The following is a 21,332-nucleotide window of genomic DNA, read 5'->3' on the forward strand; positions in this document are numbered from 1 at the left end:
ATTCACGAAGCCTTTTTGAAGTTCAACCACTTTGAAAAATGTTTCTTTGTTGTTAACTTTCTCATTAGAAAGCAGACAAACTCTGTCCTTGAAAGACAAGCTTTCTCTTAATACTTGGTACTGCGCTCAGTCCTTGGGCCTCTAGTATGTGGTTTACCCAGCAGCAAAGTCCAGCATCTCAGAGTAAAGTGCTGTGAAGGCCAGAAGTAATCAATCATGGCCTCCCACACTTCATACATACATATATATATATGCTTATATATACATATATGTACACACATTTACATTTGTTTTTACAAAAATAATGTAACAGGGCTTACAGAGTTGTATTAATTCTTTTAAGTTACATAGCCAAGATCTATGCTTCAGTATAATCATTTTTAACTTTGGAGTAAGGTGGGAATTTTAAGCCTAAAAATAGATTTAAGATTACTGAACAGAGGCCATTTCAGGAACACAGACTTGATAAACCTTGATCATCACGTAACTAGAAATAGGTTGCTGTTATCCTTAGGCTGGGTGCCACACATCCCCCATCAATTATCTTCATTTTAAGTAAAATACAAAAGCAAAACATTCACTGAAGTTATCTTCTATTCATTACATTAGCACATATGCTGAATTATACTGACTGCATAATAATCTCTATATACAAGGCTATATTTTTAGCATGTGCTCATCTCTACTTCATTAAATACAGTATCCGTCCAGTAACTACAAAAAAAGGAATGCATGCTGTACAGCGAGAGAAAGAACCACCACCTGCACGGTGTATCTTCCAGGGCTTGCTGTCGTTCAGTCGCTAGGTTGTGTCCAACTCTTTTGCAGCCCACCAAGCAAGAATATTTGAGTAGGTTGCCATTTTCTTCTCCAGGGACTTCCTGACCCAGGGACTGAACCCGCATGTCCTGCCTTGGCAAGCGGATTCTTTACCACTGAGCGACCAGGGAAGCCCACTGAAGACAAAACAAGTCAGAGAAACGAACCTTACAAGAGATATATAAAACTAATTTGCAGTGACATTTAATATATACTTTTTTTTTAATCAGAAGGAATACATTTAAGTCACAGTTACATGGAAAAACACAGACTGGGTGAAATTTCAGGCTTTCTCCTAGAATATTCAAAATGCTCATCAAAAGTTAATTAGTGCAATGAAGATTGCCACCAGGTGACTGAATAAACAGAATGTCATTTAGGATTCTAAAAACACAGATTCTGGGAGTAGAAGCTACTACCAAAATATCTGGAAATCTGAGTTAACAGATACTCTACTTTGCATACTTGATACTAATAAACATAAGTGGTTATAGAGACTATGAGTGCAGGGCAACAGCCCGTGGGATAGTCACGCAGAAGAAGTGAACGCAGTCCTGAGGGAGTGAGTACAGAGAACTGCTGCTGTTTTAGTGTCCTCCCCGACCCCCTCCCCAACAAGGGCAATCTCTTTGGAGCAGAAATCTTTCAAGAGCTGAAGCCCATTCCTCTGCCCCCACCAAGACCCTCCGGAGCCCATCAGAAAGTCTCTCGGATGCTGGTATGACTCGATCACTAAACTGGACAGGTCCTCTTCACGGCCTCTCAGGTTCTGACTGACACAGCTTCCTTCCCACAGAAGGGGTCAGCACTGTCTCCGAAGCCACAAGTGAGGGAACGCAAGAAGAGCTAGAAGAAGGAGGTATCTGATGAAAATGCACCTGCAAGTCTGAAATCCTCTTTGGTGAGAACACTGTACATGCGCTGGGGCAGAGCCCGGGAGTAGGGAGCAGGGCGGGGCACGGCTGTGCGCAAAATGACTTCCCGGCCCGCGGGGGGAGGGAAGTCTGCTGCCAAGTTCTGCCTCTTCTCTTCTGGGGGGCCCATCCTCTTCAGTTCCTCCTCTGCTGGAGTCATGGTTGCAGCCTTGAAGAGAATCACATGCTAAATTCAAGAGCGAGTTGAATGCTAAACTTAGATCATTTTGAAGGACAGATGAATAAGCATGATAACTATGAAAAAATGTTCTACTTTACTCAGTAATGCAATTGATTGTTATGATTGCTCAAAAATCACAACACAGAAAATGTAAGAAGCTTGAAACACTACATGAGCAGCCAGAAATTACAAATAAATTGGTGACAGAGGCAGAGGATAATGACAGCCAAGCAATCTGCTATGGAAAGTGAGGGCCATATCCGGACATCTGATGAAGAGGGAAAATGGAGCTGTTCTGGTTTCTATACATTTCTTCTAGCAATGACCAAAGTCCAAGTCTGCTGTCCTCAGTCCAGTAAGGAGCTGCTGCTCTCCAGAGTCTGGAAAGATGATATTTATCGGTTCTTTCAATTCTTTTCACTTGTCAAATTAAAACTGAGAACACTGGTTTGTTTGCTGGATGATTAATGTGATGCAGAAGTGATAGAGATCCATGAAATGTAGCAGTGGCCACAAAAGAGAAGTTCTCAACATTAAAGGCATCTATTTTTTCATTAAAATTGCATAAAATACATATTCAACTAGAGTTTTTATTTTAACTCTGATCACTATATTTCTTTCACGATACCATTAATTTCGGGAAAAAAGTTGTTTTAGCAATGGAAATATGAAATGTAATGTTAAACACCAGCAAGAAAGGTATGCCAAACCCAGACTGTTAAAGAGGAGGTTGGTTAGTCTTAATGACCTTATGAAGTTAAGAGAAATGGGAAGGAACAAGAAACTACAAGGGACAAAGGCTATTTTGTTACCTCATCAGAAGACTCAGTCAGCTTGAGGAAGGGTGAGAAAAGAAACAGTGATGAAAGGGAAACAAGCAAGATGGTTTAAAAAGAGCTAGACAAGAGATTTCAAGATTATTTCAGAGAAGCATGCACTACATTAAGGAACACGATCCTGTCAAAAAGAATATCAAGACAAAAACACACCACATACAACACACCTAGCCATCCAGCTGAGCAGACAAATTCCACTACTCATGCATCTGATGGCTCAACAGGCAATGTACAGAATGTCACTTAATGAGGAAATGTTCAGCAAAAACCTAGCTCTTTCACTAAACATTAAAATACTTAAAAAAAGTACTCGTGGCTTGAAAAATAGATAACCCAATTAATTTAAGACTAGGTGTCTGATAAAAAAAAAAAAAAAAAAAAGACTAGATGTCTGACTTCATTTAGCACGACCAAAGCAAAATCCAATCAGTGATTTGTTTGCAGAATTCTATTTAAATATGGATATAACAATGATAAATGTAATCATGATGAAAGTTTATTAAAACTTAATATTAAGGAAAAGTTTTAAATATGTAAAATTATGGTATAAAAATTTTTCAATAAAATTTTATAACTTTAAAAATGTTAAAATCTTGATTTAATAGTAGAATTGATATAAAGTATCAGTTAATTATGAAAAATTACATGAGTAAATTTGCCTGGTTTCTATTAATTACCCAGATATTTAAGAGCGGAGTTTAAAAACAGACCAACCAGGTGCTTGTTATATGGATTACAGTCTGCTGAATCTGTAAAAACATTCACTACAAGGTTTGAAAGCTTGAAATATTTGAAAATTACATAACGTGGGATAAATGTACAATTTCAGTATCCATTAAAGGAAATTAGCTATACAATGAGCCCAGTGAAAAGATGATATAGTCCTATATTTACCCATGAGAAAGATAATCACATTAGGTGGAAAATAAGAACAAATAATATAATCCTATATTATAAAATTTACATATATTTGAATATACTAGATGTTAAATGTTGACAGTGATCATCAGTGGGTAGTGAGATTAATGTGATTAATTTTTTTTAGGGTCATTAATTTTTCTTTATAATTCTCTGTATTATCCAAATTTTTACAACAGTAAGAGTTTACTTACAATCTTGGGGGAGAAGATTATTTCCATATTGGGGAAAATAATTTTGCTTAACTATTTAGAACAATGAGAGTGTTCTACTCTTAGCATAAATATTTTAGATTTTTAAATCTTCTTAACAAACAAGTTTTAAAAATTAAAAGAATTTTTGCAGTATGATGAAAATTCATATTGGTGTTAACAAGGAAATATATCTCTAAGGTTCTGGCTAGTAAACTGGCAAAGATATTACAGGATGTGAAAACAAACCTGATTCTTGTTTCATGCCAGAGTCAGAAACATAATAAATCGAAGTAAGTATCTATTGTTTTCTATAACTTTATAAGGAAATAAAATATTTGGTTTTTAACTTGAAATCCTTAGTTTGCCATCCCATAAATAATCTCAGGTTTCAGTTCTTGCTAAAAATTCAGATGAATATATCTGGTTACGATTTTGAATACAGTAACTAGATACACTCCAGACTGACTCAAAGGAGGTTATGAAGTTTCTTTTTCATGGATAAACCCATGAAAATCCTTTTCCTTATTTGACTGTGAAAATTACACTTCCAAAATTGGACCATTCTAAGTGTTATCACAGTACTGCATAAGGGGCACCCTGTATTTACTATGCTTCAAAATACTTTTATCAGAATCTTTAAGAAGTCCTAATGTGAGACTCATGTGCAAAAAGCCAGCACCTCTTAACCAGTAAACAACCAGTAAACATCTGTACAGAAAGTGTCAACATAGAGTGTAACTAATACCAACCTCATAAAAAATTCAAATCTTAATAGTTTAGAATGTCAGAAGGTACTATATAATTTTTAAACATTTCCTTTCATCAATAAAGGTAATGACAGAAAAGTTTTCAAATTGAGTTTTTTTCCTATGCTGAAGACTGTTTCCACTGTCCTAAAAATCTGAATCTTGCTCTTCTTTCTGAGGAAAACTTTGAAGTTAGATCTTTTCACCGTTATAAAAATAGTTAAGATTTGCAATTTCACAAGCTAAGTTGTGAATCCACTTGCAGTACATGGAATTTAAAATTGGTAAAACTAAACTCTATTCTAATTTGACATCAGTAAACATTTTTTCCACACCATTGCACTGGTCATTGCTAACCAAGTCCCTATCAGATTTTTTAACAAGGAATTTCAGACCATTCTAATTTCTGAAATTTAGATACAAATTTCAGAAATAAACTTATTTAAATGTGTAAAAGAGCAGATGGATTTCAAAGACTAAGAAATCACTGTTGAGAGTCATTATTTCTTCAGTGTTCGAATCCAGTGCTTTTAGCAGCTCCAATGTGTGGGAATCAAAACAGTACCTTACTGAGCAGAGGCCTGGAGAGATCATGACACAGTCAAGAAGGAATCTCACATACCCTCTGAGCATTCACAAACAGTTTGTGAATGATCCTGCCAGCGTGTCCTCTGCCTGCACCGACGACTAACACCTCAGGATGTTCCAGAAGGCAACTCACAAACCTGGGAGAAAGAGGGAATGAAAGGATGGGAAAGGAGCTGCTCAGTTCACACTGGCTCAGTCCTCCCTGATTAATTTTGGGGACAAACCCTCAAACTCATACTGATGAACCCTACATCAAGGCTGGAGTAAAAATTTAACAGGATAGATCAACATCTAGAATTAAAATCAACTCAAATGACAACCTTCATGCCTTTCAACTCTTTTTATAAATTTTTTCAAAAAGCCCATCTCTGCCAAAGTGTAAGAAGAAATAGTCTATTTCTTTCAGACTAGAAGCTTAGACAATGTTATACTAAAGAAGATTTTTTTAAATGTTTTTAACAACAAAAACCACATTTAATTTAGACAGCAAAGCAATGATACTTATTTTTCATTTTTGTTCTTTTAAGAGGTGTGTGTGTGTGCGTGCATGCACTTAAAATATGTTTTGCTGGGCAAAGTCCCAATTGTAAACTGTGCCATTATGTGCTGGAAGCATTTGTCTTCCAAGTACACCACAGACAACGCATGGTGGAACTAAGAGAGTCGAAGACAGAGCCACCAAGCTCGCACCACCTGCTCACTAACTCGAACTGCTATTTTAGAAACTTCCTTTGATTATAAAGTGTATTCTCCTCATTTAAAAGGAAGGAATATTCAAGAGCAAAGAAGGCTGGGAGAAATTTTCACTCAACAAAAGATATGATATTCACACAAGAACTTGTTAAAAGCTGTAGCAAATGCCTTGTCATATAATATTAATTATTTAACATCAATAATGCTATTTCTCTTGGAAAGGCTGATGAAAATTTTCGTTATAACAAATTCAAGCCAGTGAAGTAGCTAATCTGGAAACACTTTCTCATCTATTAAAACATCATCATTCTTTCAAGTATCTCAGGTAAAAATGGACAGGGGTCTGCACTGATAGCCCCCCTTTGAAATGGTCCAAATCTCAGAAGGAGGAAAAGACTGACCCAGTCATTTGCCTCATCTTGGAGAGGCCATCTGGTCACCCCACTCCAAGGGTCACATTCACAAGGGACAGAGGATATACACATTTGATTTCACAACTCTTGTTTAGAACTGGTAAGTAGGAATGTTGAGCAGAAATAGTTTCAGAACACGTCTGCCTGTAGTTAAGAACAGTGAGAGTGGGAAGCAAAGTTTCCAGTAACAAGAGTGAGTATGAACAGCCAGTTCTTCCAGAGGCAACTGCTCCAAGAGCAAACAAGGACATTCCTAGAAGACTTGGAAGACTTCGTTCTTAAAGCGGGAGGAATGGAAACAAGTGGCAAGTACTCAGAAATACAAGAGAGGGCAATCCTATAATGAACAAATATTTCTCTGTCTCTAACCAACGCTTGGTACAAATAATATAGGAGCACTACAAAGGAATCTCAACATTCTATGAAGTTTTTCTAAAGAAAGTGGTGGCTTTTCCTATAGGAGAGAAAGATGAGTTCGTCAGATAGCAATTACCTTTCAAGATCTTCCTTTTCCTCTTCTTGTTCACATTTCTCAGTTCCAAACTTGGCTTTCAGTGAGCGGGCTCTGGCAATTATAGCTTCTACATTAGTAATTTGATGGATGATTTCCTAACAGTGCAAAAGGGGAGAAGCATACATTGGAAAAAGGCAAAAGAAAGCAAAGCATTTTAAAAATGTATTTTTAAATAATTACTGCCAACTGGGAAGAACATTTGACAAGATCAGACTTACTTCCAATTTCTTGTCTTCTGGATTAGGGAAGTGCAAAACTTTACTGGAATGGGATATTATCTGCTTTATAATCTTCTTCACTGAAGAAATGCTTTCTAGACTTTCTGTTTTTAAAAAGATCAAAGCCATCATTAGAGAAGTCAGGCGAAGTCTACTTTCATTTTGGAAATGAACTAATGGCCGATCAAGTCAGACATTTACCTTCTTCCTTTACCTTGAGTACAGCTGCATGGATCACACAGGGTAACAGGTGCCGAGCAAGGTCTGCCGGCTTCTGGACTGCCAGGTAGTGCAGTACCTGAAAGAGACACAAAGAGAGATAATGATCAAGACAGCTGCCAGAGAAGAAAGCAGCCACTTACAGAAGTAAGATCTCTGTCCCCTGAATTCACACCTCTAACAGGAGTGGAGAAGAGCTCTCTTCTCTTAGTACCTATCCTACTCCTTCAGGTAAGTAGCTGCTACTCCCAAAAGTAAGAATAATGTTACTGGAAACAGCTAAGAACTTCAGTCCTTAATAATGGTGAATACTCCCATAATGCTTTTTTCTTGATACAGAGAACACTAAAAACCATCTGCAAATTATACCACCTTGAGATAACAACTGTTAATGGTGGAGAATTTTCACTGCAGGATTTTTCAAAACTTTGAAAATACATAATATATTTGCATGCATACTAAATCTTCAGTCATGTCTGACTCTATGTGACCCTATGAACTGTGGCCCAGCAGGCTCCTCTGTCCATGGGATTCTCCTGGCAAGAATAGTGGAGAGGGTTACCATGCCCTATTCCAGGGGATCTTCCCAACCCAGGGATCAAACCCATGTCTCTTATGTCTCCTGCATTAGCAGGGTTTTTTTTTTTTTTTTTTTTACCACTAGTGCCACCTAAGTAAACTAATATTAGGTATGTAAAATACTGTTTAGTAAACTGCTTTCCTCGCTTAGGACTTCTAAACATTGCTAGCGATGTTCCTCTAAATTTTTTGGTTTGTTTCAGTTGTTTTATTGTTTTCTCCAAAATGAAGATTTATTTTTCTGATTAAAAAAACACACAGGAAGGCATGGTCCCTACCTTTAAGCTCTTTATTCAACAACAGTAAAGACAAAAGAAATATAGTATCATTGTGGCTGAAAAATGGTCACAGATCTCAAAGTAAACAATCGAAGATGTATAATGCAGAAGTTCTCGAGAAATCCTACTTCCTAAAGAAAAACACAGTTTTGTGTTTATCTTCTCAGGCTTATTTCTACACCTATTTAAACACAAAGATACACATGTGTATGCAACTTCTTAACGAAAGCTCAAAATTTCAAAACTTGCTTTGGTCATTTAATGATTTATGATTTAGAATTATTTGCCTTGGGACTTCCCTGGTAGTTCAGTGGTTAGGGATCCGCCTGCCATTGCAGGTCACACAGGTTCTATCTCTGGAAGGTCCAGGAAGATCTCACATGACGCAGAGCAACTAAGCCCATGCTCCACAACTACTGAGGCCTGCATGCCTAGAGCTTGTGCTCTGCAACAAGAGAAGGAATTGCAATCAGAAGCCCTCACACAACTGGGGAGTAGCCCTCGCACTCCGCAACTAGAGAAAGCCCACTGAAGCAAGGAAGACCTAGCACAGGCATAAATAAATAATATTTTTTAAAAGTTATCTGCCTAGAAGGGCTTCATGTTTTGAAATATTTTTAAAATTTAAAAATGTTTTTAAAATACACATAGCAGAGTATTTTATATACAGAAAACACAAACACTTGTTTACACACCAATCAGCTTAAGAAACAGAAGATACCAGGACTTTCCAAGTCCTCCTGGTGCTCGCCTTGATCAAGACTGCCTCGCTCATGCACTCCATCCCTCAAGTAACCACTAATCATTCCTTTTCTTCATTGCTGTCTCACATATGTACATAGCCCTAAACAATGTGTTGTCTAGTTCTGTCTGGTTTTACTCTTTGTATAAATGAATTGTTTCTAGTTATGCCCCTCAGTAACCTTTCATTCAGCATTGTTTCTGAGATGCATAGATATTAATACATGCTATATATAATTTGCTATATTAAAATGCACCCCCCCATTTTTTGCTATTAAAATAATGTTCCTCTCACATTATTTCATAAGTTTGTGGCATATATGTAGAGGAATTTCTTCAGGGTACCTATCTAAAAACAAACAATGCCAAATTATTATTTTTCAAATACTGAAATCATATTCCAACTTATTTTACTAAGTATTTGAACAGATTTTCATTCTTATATAGAATAATAAGAGTTCCCACTATTGAACATCCTTGTTAACACTATTACAAATGTTGTTTTCCTTAACTTACAGAAAACAAATTTCCAACAATACAAAATATTTGTACATCCTTTGCACTCATCTCCTTTTACCTCATCTCTTTTTTATCATATGCATCTCTCCTCCTCTGTAGGTCCATACAATATATAAGCATTTTTTTCCTAAATAATTTGAGATCATGTTCCATACAGGATATCCCTCTATCTCCAAATATCTGTATTTCCTAAAATTAAGAATGTAATTAACACTGATCAAATACTTTCAATCTAACCCATTATCCTTAATTTTATTGCAGCAATCAGAGTATTGGTGTATTTCCATTATGAAATCCACTGATGTTTTCTTTGCGCCCTAATATACTATCTGTTTTGGTGAATGTTCCATGCGTGTTTGAAAAGGAAATACTGTTTCTATTATCAAGGTACAGTATTTGCAATGTATCTAAAAGATCAACCTTATTGATTATCTTGTTTAGTTTTGTCTACTTGACTGTCTTGTACACTGGGAGTGTGTTAAAAGTACTCTGCTACTAGTGTGTTTTGATCTATTTCTCCGTGCATCTTCCATGATTTCTGTTTTATACAAATGATTATTTTCCAGTGCATAAACATTGACAACTGTATATTCTCATTGCGAAATATCATTTTTAGACTGTAAAGCATCCTTATGTATCTCATGTAATGCTTTTCTGCTTTGCTTCTGTTTTATTTGGCATCCGGATGATAATCCCTGAATTCTTAATGTTTCATACCTGGTAAATCTCTGTCCATTGTTTATTCTGTAGTCTTTTTGAGTCACAGAATACCTTGTTTACAGCACAGACATGGGTTTTATAAGACTATCTTACATTGCAATTACTCTCTATGTAGTATGATCTTTATAATGTGTGTTGGTCTATTTGGTGTGTGTTCTTTGCTTGTGAATAATTTTTCCATTGTACTTAGGGAGGTTCATATTTTCATTCTTGCGATATTACCTTTTCTGCTGCCCTTAATTCCTTTATATCTTTATTTTATGAACTTTATATCTTTCCTTTATAAAATTATGGTCTGATAATTTTAAATAGTATCCTTTGATTACTACCTATTATCTATGTAACAGTCAATGACTGCATTCTACTTTCCTCTTCCTCTTTTTCCATCCCAAGTTTTTTAGATGTATTCTATTTTGTCCTAATATACAATTTTTACATATTCTTCTTCTACCCATGAACCCATCTAGTTTTAGTTTTAGCTCTAAAATTAAATAAATGAAATGCTCACCATTAGCCCTTCGCCAGTTTCCCTAGTCATTGATTAAATTTATTCTTCTCTACTATGCTGTTCAATAAGGCAGCCACCTGCCACAGAGAGCCATTTAAAAATTCAGTTCCTATGCTACTAGTCACATTGCAAGAGCTCATTAAAGCCACGTGTAGCCAGGGGCTACAATTTGCACAGCGAAGCTATGACCATTCTGAACACTGCAGAAAGCTCTACTGGAGCGGGCAGCTGTAGTGGATTTCTCAGGAAGGGCCTATGTATATAGTTTTATGTGCAAAAACATAGAGAAAACATTTTTTATAACCTTGATTACTTGGACATCTTGGTGGAATGTAAAATATTTAATTTGTATTTTTTGCTTATATTTCTTGAAAACTCTGCCCCACACTGCTATGCTACTGAAAAATCTGACAACTGTCTAATTCTCTTGTTATTATTTTCATGTTTTGCCTGCAAGATCTGAGAATTTTTTTAATATTTAAGATCTAGTAGTACTACAGTGATAAAATTTGGAGTTCACTACACCTAATCAATTTTCCCCTGCACTCAATGAGCATTTTTAATATGTAAATTCAGACTTTCTTTCATTTTCAGGAAGTTTTCTTAGATTACAATTTTAAGTATTTAGTTCTGTTCCAGTGTTTTGATTTTTCTGCTTCAAGGACTCTGATAAAATGAGTGTTATTTCTACTTTTCCTATCTTTCAGTTTTACTACTTTCTCTCTAATCCTTTTTACTCCTTTATCTCATTTTCTTTCTCTTATTTTAATGCTCTTCCTCAATGCCTTTTATTAAATTTAAATATGAACCTATTCTTCCGTGGGCACTATGTAATTTAGTCTTTATTTTTGATATGGTTGTTTTTTTCTTCTACTTCTATCCTGAGTTAAATTAGCAGTAGTTTCATTTCTTTGTGGGGTTTTTGGATTCATGTGGCTCTTGTTTTTATTATTTCTGATTAAACATGATTTTTCACACCCTCCCATGCTTCTATGAAAATATTTGATTCAGATTAGACTATTATGTTACAATTTTATTTTGCATTGTGGTCAGTTTTCTGGGAAATATTTTCATTAGCTGAAATGATCCAATTCACACTTTTTTACAGTAGTTTTATATAGATGTGGTTTGCTCTTTACTACTACTGGTCATGTCATAGTTTGAAAGTGCCCTCTTTGCAGAGTTTCTTTAATGGATAGTGGGAGATGAAGGAGGCTGATATATATCACTCCTTTTTCTATAGAATCTTTAATATTCCCCTATTTCCTTCTTTCCCATCATTGCTTTATCTCTAAGGGGTATGTCATTTCTACCTACTTACCTGGCCCTTCCTAAGGCAGAGGAGAGTCTCTGATTGCCCACTTCCAGCCCTCCTTACATCCCTAGAGCCAGTGCTGTGAACTGCCCAGCCCTACCCGTGTTGAGTATTTTGGCACTCAGTGTTAGGAACAGTCTTTCTGGGGTGACTGTGCTATATCTAAGTCTTCTGTATCCCTTCTCACCTCTTCTTAAGACTCTCTATCCATACTCTCTAGACCCAAAGTAGTCTACTAAATGATTATACCGTAATTTATTAAACAATGCTCTATTTTTTGAAACTTTGGTTGCATCTATTTTTTCACTAAAAAACTTCTTGAACATCACTGTTGCATACTGATCTTTATATAGTTCTCTCATTATTTCTTTAATACATTTTTTTGGTAGCAGAATTGCTAGGTCAGAGGACATGATCATTTTTAAGGTTTTTGACATATGCTGATGGTCCAAGAATAAGCATTTTACATAAAACATGCAGGTCTTATTCTTTGGCCTATTTGTAACCAGTTCTAAAACCTTAAATGTGAATATTAGATATATAAAAGGTTCATAACATTTCAAAGCTTTGTTTCTCAAGTATGTTCAAAGCTCTCGTATCTTGTCACAGTTTTTAAGATACTAGGATAATAATTAGCAGTCACATTAGATACCCAAACCTCAGTTACCTTTTCTGCTTCCCGTGTGTCATCAAAGAGTCTCCTCTGCCTTCTAGCAGGAATTGGCTTAGCTGTTTCCCAGGCCTCTACCCACATATTGCTTGGAATCTTCATTCGGGCACTCAGTTCTCCTTTCAGAACCATGTTGCCCTTTTCATCAACCACTTCCTCTTCAATATAATCCCGAGGTGAGTACCACCTCACAAAATCTTCCAGAAAACAACCTGGATTAGCTGCCTAAAGTAGACAAAAAAATTCAGCAGAATAAAAAATCAACAGTTACTGATAAACCTGTTTTCAAAATTGTACTTTTATTTTCATAAAAAGACTAATCTTCACAAAATTTAGTACATGACTTGAATTTGGATGTCACCATTAAATCACATCAGATGTTAAAGCACCAAAGTGCTTTGTTTTTCTTGCCTCCATTTTATAGAAAAAGAAAACATTTTCATTTGATGAATTTGGAAATAAAAATCTGATCTAAAGAGAAAATAAATCTCAGACTGTAAGTTATATAAGTTAGTTTAAAATTATAGTGCAATAACTACTCAATACTTAGAAAAGCATCAATAAGCTCAAGTCAAGTAAATTAAATAATACACAACATGATCAGAATAATAACTCAATGATGGAAAAGTTTTGCTTTTTTCCCTCAATAAGTCAATACTGGTACTGCAATAAACATCAGCTAACCTCGAAAATGTTCTATTCAGCCATCAAATTCTTGTGCCTTATATAACAAATTACCATCACATAAACTGCTTTTGTGCTATTAAGGAATTGGAATTCGAGTTACTGTTTTTCAGGCTTCTGAAACCAAACTAATTAAAGTTTTATTTAGTGGATAACTCTATAGAATTAACAATGATGCATGCCAAAATTTTTAAAGCAATTCTACATCCAAGCTTGAAAAAAAGGGAGAGGTTTCACAGTGTGAGTAGTGAGACATGGAGGTCTTTTTACAAGTGCCCAGTAATGTACCGTTGTTGTTGTTTAGTCGTGTGTGACTCTTTGTGACCCCATGGACTGTGTAGCCCATTAGGCTCCTCTATCCATGGGATTTCCCAGGCAAGAATACTGGAGTGGGTTACCATTTCCTTCTCCAGGGGATCTTCCACACGCAGGGATCGAACCCATGTCTCCTGCATTGCAGGCAGATTCTTTACCACTGAGCCTCAAGGGAAGCCCAGTGATCTATTAGCAGAGGACTAAGGAGGGGCCTAAGTGTCATTCCTTTAGTACTCAGAGGGTACACACACTAAACACATTCCTTCCTGGTCACAGTTCTCTACCACAACATAGTCATCCTGCTGTGAACACTGTATTTACTTGCCTAAAACAGCTATGTAGGCGTTGCTAGAAAGTGCTAAGCAGAAAGTCATTTTCCTTCTTTTCAAATTAACCTTAGACCAAAATGAAAACCAACATGATAAGAATGGTTAGTCTTAAATTTAAAGAACAAAACTGCCAATTTCTCCTTATTGAGCTTATTGGCTACCAATATACTCATGCCCACCAATTTAGAAAGCCCTCAAAGGGGTCAGGAATCAGAGGAGGGTTCTTAACTGACAGTCAACAATATCAACTTCTAAGAGCTATGGCATCATGGCAATAAAAAACTGCTGTGAAATGCAATGGGTCAAGATTACTGCATGAATCAGAATTCATGTATAATTGGATATTAACCAGGCAACACCACACCCAGATGAATACATCTCAGGAAAATAAAGAGACAGGCCTTGAGTGAAGACAGAGAACCTAAGCCTTGAGTGAAGAGAGTGAACCTAAAAAAGAAATCAATACAGAAAGAACTCTGTACTACAGAATGTATTAAAGGAAGACATTTCACACTAGAATTCTTCCTTCTGGCTGTCAACATTCACTTCAGCTATGGCTTATCTTCTTTCTTCTCTTACAGGTATCTACTCCAAGGGCATGCTCTAGAATAGGCCCTGTCCTTCTGGAATTGTGCCATGTAAGCACCTCAGCTACATATCAGCATTTATCCAAAGCTCTGGGGATCTCCCGTGGCCCCAGTACACCTCTATACAAAAAGGGAAAGGGAACCATACCATCTTTAGAGTGATTACGTATTTCCTTAAATATGTTATCTGACTCCCACATAGGGGTGGGCAGATGTGTAGGTTGGTTATTTGACATACAATCTATTTTCTGGTTAAAACACTGTTAAGAGACTTGTACATTACCCAGGTTAGTCCAAAAGAGTCTAATGAACCACAGTTTTGTTGAAGCATGGTGTTAAGAGAATTATACAGCACCTTACCACAAGAGGCAAATATGTTTCTATGAGAAAAAGCATTTACAGTTCCAACTGGGAATGTCCTCCTGCACATGCTTCTACAGGACACTATAGTAGGACAGGGACAGATGACTATTAAGGCAGGTAACGGCTGGGTTAAAAAACAGCTGCGATGGAGCCAGTACTTCCTACTGTGCACAACCCTAAGCCAATTCCCTTCTCTACCTTTTTGACTTAACACAGGCCCTGACAGTCAACTGGCTTCTCTTTACCCACTGTACCAACTATGTTTTAAAACAACACATCTCTTTCTTGTCTCATAGCAAAACTCAAAGATTTTCTGTATCTTTCTAATCTCTAAGGAAAACTTGCAGCTCTCAAGAGGTTTACTACAGATTTCTTCTCTTAGGAATGATGGGGTAAACAAGCAGGGAATAAAAAAGCTCCCTTTTACTGTCACTTAACTTTGTTAGCAGGCAAGATGCAAGTGGCCTAGGTTTTCATGGAGTGTTTACATTCAAATAACAAACTTAGGCTGGTCTACATAGCACAAAAGCAGTACTAAGAGAGGCTATGGAATGAAGAGATGAAGGCCATCGTAGGTATCAGTAGGTTAAGGAGAAAGTCTGGGCATGAGAGACAGTTCAGAAAATCAGCAGCAGGAAAGGGAAGCCCTATCACTGAACTACCCACTGTTTTCTTTTTAATGTATGTGGATGTACCTCTGTTTTCAAGAGAAAGTAATTCAACAAGACTCTTTTTATCCCTGGGTTTAAGTGTCACCACTCTGAATGCTCTGTCCTAGATATAGGCCTATATCTAAGCCTAAAATACTCTTCTCCATGTAGCAAATGCATATGCACCCTAAAAGGTGACTCTTCTGAGAAACTTTCCATGATTCCCACTCAGTAGAGTCAGTCACCTTTTTGACCTTGATTTCCTAAGAGAATTTATCACTTAATAATTATTTACATATCCCCTCCCACAACCTCAACAGACTATAATTGAGGATAAACATTATACTTAATTACCTAATCACAGTGCCCGTCGCAAAGTAGGCAATCAAAGGTTTGTTGAACGAACCAGCCTATGTTAAATCCGAAGCGGTTCCTAAAAGCCTTACATTAAACTGACTGACACAAAGGAAGAAGACAGCCAGTACACATAAAGAAATGATTCAGTTCTCAACTTTCAACTATTATTCAAAGATTGTTCTTTTCTTTTTTAAATTCAAGAAGCAAGCTTGACTATGACCTTTAGGAGATGGAGGCAGGGTGTTGTAACTACTAATGAAATCAAAACATTTAAGGAAAAAAAGACATTCGGGCCTTCACACCACTTTATAGAGTGACTTTCACAGCTTCGTCCCAGAATAGCTCAAAACAGACTCCCGAGCTCTGACAGTGTGACCCACCTTAAAAGACTCCATATCTGAGAGCAGACACGCACTTTGCATGCGCGCTCGGAGGTGAGCCCCTTCTGCCGATGTACCCAATTTAGCTAGAACCTCCGACTGTTCTTCGAGCAGATCTTCTGTCATAGGTGCTGGTTCCTGCAGAGCACAAAAGGACAAAGCTCATGAATAGCTTTTTTTTTAGAGAAAGCAGAACTATAAAAATAGAACAAAGACAACAACTGTTTCAGCTCTAGCAGTCACAAGATATGTATTTAAAAGAATTCAAAGAAATTCTCAAGTTTTTTGGAACCTACACAAAAAAGTAAAAAGTTAATAAGAATAAACATGACTTTCATTGCTCCCCTCCCCAACAGATAAGATCATCATGTTTCCTCTTGAGAGGAATTGGATGCACTGAACATCTTCCTCCCTACTAATGGTATCTTAAAGGAAATCAACCCTGAATATTCTTTGGAAGGACTGATGCTGAAGCTCCAATAACTTGGTCACCTGATGTGAAGAGCTGACTCACTGGAAAAGACGCTGATGCTGGGAAAGACTGAGGGCAGGAGGAGAAGGGGGTGATAGAGGATGAGATGGTTGGATGGTATCATCGACTCAATGGACATGAGTCTAAGCAAACTCCAGGAGACAGTGAAGGACAGGGAAGCCTGGCATGCTGCAGTTTATGGGGTTGCAAAGAGCCAGACATGACTGAGTGATTGAGTAACAACAATGATAAAGAAATGAAGTCCTAAATATTTTTATGAATGTCATTATTACTTGCAACAAGGTTTTTATTATAACTAGTGAGAGAAGAAAATTGATATATGTATGAAAATAAAGGCAAATGAACTGAACCCCAAGTAAAAGCCCCTAAATAACTGTGTTTTGTGTTGAAGGAGTTGCATTGAGTTTAGGTTCCAAACACGTTGAAATTATCAGTTCCCACAAGAAGTTTGTTGTTTTTTACTTTGGGAATCACAGACATTCTATATTTTAATGGCAACCCCAAATAAAACAGCAGCTAAGGCAACTCTAAAGGAAGAAACAACTGTAGAGTCGTTAAGAGAGTGACAGAAACATTTCAAAACTGCTCAAAGGGGTTGAGGAAAGTTCTCTGAGAACTGATTCCATTTGATTTTATATTTGAAATATAAAGAACTTAACAAGTCACACACTAACCAAACAAATCTTGCCTGCTTTGTTGTTAAAACCAGAAAACCATGAACTCTTTTACTCTTAAATAATAGGATAAGACCCAGCAGCAGTGTCTTGTCAACAAATCGATTCCTCCTAGATTTCAGGAGCTATAGCTAGTTTTTTTCTCAGTCTCACACACAGACATTTTAGACTGGATAACTGTCTGCTGTGAAGCCTCGTCTGTGCGCTGTAGGATGTTCAGCAGCGCATCTCTGCTCCTGCCTATTGTAGCAGTGCCTCTACTGCCTGTATTACCACTCCTCCTCCTGACAGTCAAAAGTGTTTCCAGACCTTGCCAAATACCCCTGGGAGGCCAAACACAGTTCCCAGGTGAGAACCTCTGCCACAGAGATAAATAATTTTCACAGATATCTTTCAGAAATAAAGTAGAAGAAATGCAAAGGCATAGCATTCAAAACACAGCGACAAACAGAAGAAAGTAACTTTTTTCCTTCTATCATCCTCATTTTTGAAACAGCCTTACAGGGGCACTTTCAAACACGGTTGGAGAGAATATAAATCTTCCTGGACAACAATGTGGCCACCAATACATGGCAAGCATTTATGATCATGCCCTCTGACCCAATAATTCCACTTCTAGAAATACCAATGTAGCATCATTTATAACAGCATGAAAATTCAAAGAATCTGAATGTACAGTAACAGGGAAATGGTTGGATACAGGGAAAAAGGGGAAGGAAGTACTTTAACAGTGATTACCTCTGTATTATGGAATTGTGAGTTTTTGTTTTGTTGTCTCTACAATGAACATACATCACTTTTAAGGTCACTGATACTTGGGGGTGAGTACTCATTGGAAAAGACCCTGATGCTGGGAAGGATTGGGGGCAGGAGGAGAAGAGGATGAGATGGTTGGATGGCATCACTGACTCGACGGACATGGGTTTGAGTAAACTCCGGGAGTCGGTGATAGACAGGGGGGGTTGGCATGCTGCGATTCATGGGGTCATAAAAGAGTTGGACATGACTGAGCGACTGAACTGAACTGAACTGAATAACTGGTAAGGCAGCATGACAGAGTGGTTAAGAGCTTGGGCTCTAGAAGCATCATGCCTGTATTTGAATCCCAGCTCTGTTACCTTGAGCAATTACCCCAGTTTTATGTGATCCACTGCTGTAAAGAACAGATCCGAGCACAAACTCAATAAACATCTGCAATTATAGACAAAATACTTAGGTTGTATCATAAGCTTTTTACTCTACTTTCCCTATGATATAAAAATTCCTCAGTCAAATTCAAAAGTGACAAGAATCTCCAATGAAGCAATATACTCAAAAGCAGACTCCCTCATTATTTCCATGAAAGGAAACTACTTTTCACTGTCCTTTCGCCTCCTCCCGAAGGAAAGGAAGAGACTGAAAGAGGTACCGACTACCCCTCCCACCTGGGAACTCAGACGAAATGTAAGTGAAAAACATGATCAAGAGGAATACAAGTGGAAAGTAACACAAAGATTATACTTCATCCTTTTTTTTTTTTTGACTTATTTTTTTCTGACTGTGCTGGGTCTTCGATGCTGCGCATGGGCTTTCTCCAGTTACAGTGAGCGGTAGTTACTCTTAGCTGCGGTGCCCTGGCTTCTCATTGCAGTGGCCTCTCTTGTTGCACAGCACAGGCCCTAGGCACATGGGTTTCAGTAGTTGCAGCTTGCAGCTCTAGAGCCAGGGCTCAATACTTGTGGCCACATGGGCTTTGTTGCCACGTGGCATGTGGGATCCTAACCAGGCCAGGCACCAATCTGGTGTCCCTTGCATTGCAAGGTGGATTCTTAACCACCAGGGAAGCCCAGGACTATAATTCTTACATGTACCACATCTGGATGTACCCAAAGCTTTCTCATGTACATGATCTCACCACTGAGATGTGAACTGGGCATTTAACATGTAATGAAACAGAGTGGAGACAGTGTCTTGCCCAATGTCATCAAAGTGGCAAACTAAAGAGAATCTAGGATATCTATCTGATGCTGACTTTGAGAGCTATTAGTTTGGTTGTGATCCACTACCTAAGAACTCCTGCTTCAAAAGATTCTCCGCAACATACATGAATCTCAAAATAATTATGCTCAAAGACTTCCCACACACAAAAAAGTTACTGTAATTATATAAAATTTATATAAAATTCTAGAAAATGAAAACTAATGTAATTTTTAAGAGATAAACAAGGCTCAGAAAAGAATATAGCTTGTACTAGCAATTCTAGTAATAATAATTGGTGGTGCCAGGCTATAAATCTAGTTCTGTTAGATTCCAAAACTCAGTCTGTGCCATAAGACCTCAATGCCAAATGCATGCACCCTAACAAAATTAGAAAAAATAAGCACTTGGTTTCCAGTATTAGAATATTTCTGTCCTAATACTGTTTTTTTTTTTAGTTTTTTTTCCATTTATTAATACTAAATGTTAGTAATATCTAAAACATAATCTACTTAAAAAAATTTTTTATTAGTTGAAGGCTAATTACCTTAATAATTTACTTTTAAAACATATAAAGAAGCAAAAAGATTAGGCCTGTCAAACAAACAAAATTAATGTAGCTAACAGCCTCCTCACAAGGAAACAATATGACCAAGGAAATAAAGTTAACAGAATCCATGTTTCAAATTATCAAACAAACATCCCAATATCCCACTGCACAATTATTACAAGTGATCAACCCATTTCAGAATACAAAAACTAGTCACAAAAACTTTTAAGTAAACCCTTGCATCCTGGGAAGCAATACTAGTCTCTTATGTCTTATATAAGAAAAAGTTCTCAGAAAATAATAGCTAAAAATTGAGTGGTTATTTTGAATTAAACATGGTATCATTCACTCATCATACACTATTTAAAACTCAATGATTTTATGATTATTTCAATATCATAAAACATTTGATAAAATACAACACCTGTTTATGATATAAACTCTCAGAAACTAGGAACAGAAATCTCCTTCATAAAATAAATGATACATACATCACATACACTCAAAGATTATCACATGATTTTATTCTGAAATTAAGAGGAGGATTCCATTATTCAACACTGTACCTGAGGTCCTAGCCAGTGCAATAAGACATGAAAGAGAATCAAAAAGTGTACAGGTCAGAAAACCATAATTCACATTGTCTATATTAACAGACAACATGACTGTGTATATAGAAAACTCTAAATAATCTACAAACTACTAGAAATAAGTGAATGTAATAAGATTGCTAGATTCAAAGGCAATATACAGCAATCAACTATTGCTATATATCAGGGGAAAATTTTTAAATTAAGTTTAAAAACATCATTTACATTATTTGAGAAATCACAAACTCTGTGACATAAATCTAATAAAAGATATACAAAAGTCTCTATATTAAAAACTAAAAAAACAGGGACTTCCCTGGTGGGTTCAGTGGTTAAGAATCTGCCTGGCAACGCAAGGGATACAGGTTTGATCCCTGGTCAGGGAACTAAGATCCCACATGCTGCGGAGCAACTAAGTCTGTCAGACAACTACTGAGCCCACACACTGGAGTCTGCATGCTACTACCAAAGAGCCCACAGACTGCAACTAGAGAGTCCATGTGACACAATGAAAGATCCTGCATGAAGCCATGAAGATCTGCGTACTACAACAAAGACTTGACACAGTCAAATAAATCTTTTTTAAATAAAAACTAAAAAACACTGATGAGGGAAAGTAAAAGAAACAATAAATAAAATGAAAGACATTTCGTGGTTATGAGACTCAACATTAGATGTCAATTCTCTCCAATGCAATGCTAAATTTAATTTGATAAATAAATTAAAATCTCAGCAGGTTAATTTTGTATGTGGAAACTGACAGTTCCCCAAATTTACATAAAAATGAAAACAACAGCCAAGATAATCTTGAAGAACAAAGT

At 36.8% G+C, this 21,332-nt stretch overlaps 1 protein-coding gene across 2 annotated transcripts in view; it reads right to left on the bottom strand.

The window, feature by feature from the left end:
- Nucleotides 1-1,007: 1,007 nt before the first annotated feature.
- Nucleotides 1,008-21,332, bottom strand: part of RAB3GAP1 (RAB3 GTPase activating protein catalytic subunit 1) — a 98,608-nt gene continuing 78,283 nt past the window's right edge. Inside the window, exons 18-25 of one of the 2 annotated variants that reach the window (XM_020879250.2) lie at nucleotides 16,249-16,386; nucleotides 12,581-12,808; nucleotides 7,236-7,332; nucleotides 7,035-7,138; nucleotides 6,796-6,911; nucleotides 5,231-5,333; nucleotides 2,727-2,747; nucleotides 1,008-1,902 (exon numbers count right to left, since the gene is read on the bottom strand). In XM_020879250.2, the coding sequence (XP_020734909.2) occupies nucleotides 1,666-1,902; nucleotides 2,727-2,747; nucleotides 5,231-5,333; nucleotides 6,796-6,911; nucleotides 7,035-7,138; nucleotides 7,236-7,332; nucleotides 12,581-12,808; nucleotides 16,249-16,386 (1,044 nt within the window). In that variant the 3' untranslated portion in view covers nucleotides 1,008-1,665. The remainder of the gene's footprint in view (nucleotides 1,903-2,726; nucleotides 2,748-5,230; nucleotides 5,334-6,795; nucleotides 6,912-7,034; nucleotides 7,139-7,235; nucleotides 7,333-12,580; nucleotides 12,809-16,248; nucleotides 16,387-21,332) is intronic. The other variant, XM_020879251.2, reaches the window with a different exon arrangement.

The sequence above is a fragment of the Odocoileus virginianus genome, chromosome 13 (assembly GCF_023699985.2).
Source record: "Odocoileus virginianus isolate 20LAN1187 ecotype Illinois chromosome 13, Ovbor_1.2, whole genome shotgun sequence".
NCBI classification, from domain to species: domain Eukaryota; kingdom Metazoa; phylum Chordata; class Mammalia; order Artiodactyla; family Cervidae; genus Odocoileus; species Odocoileus virginianus.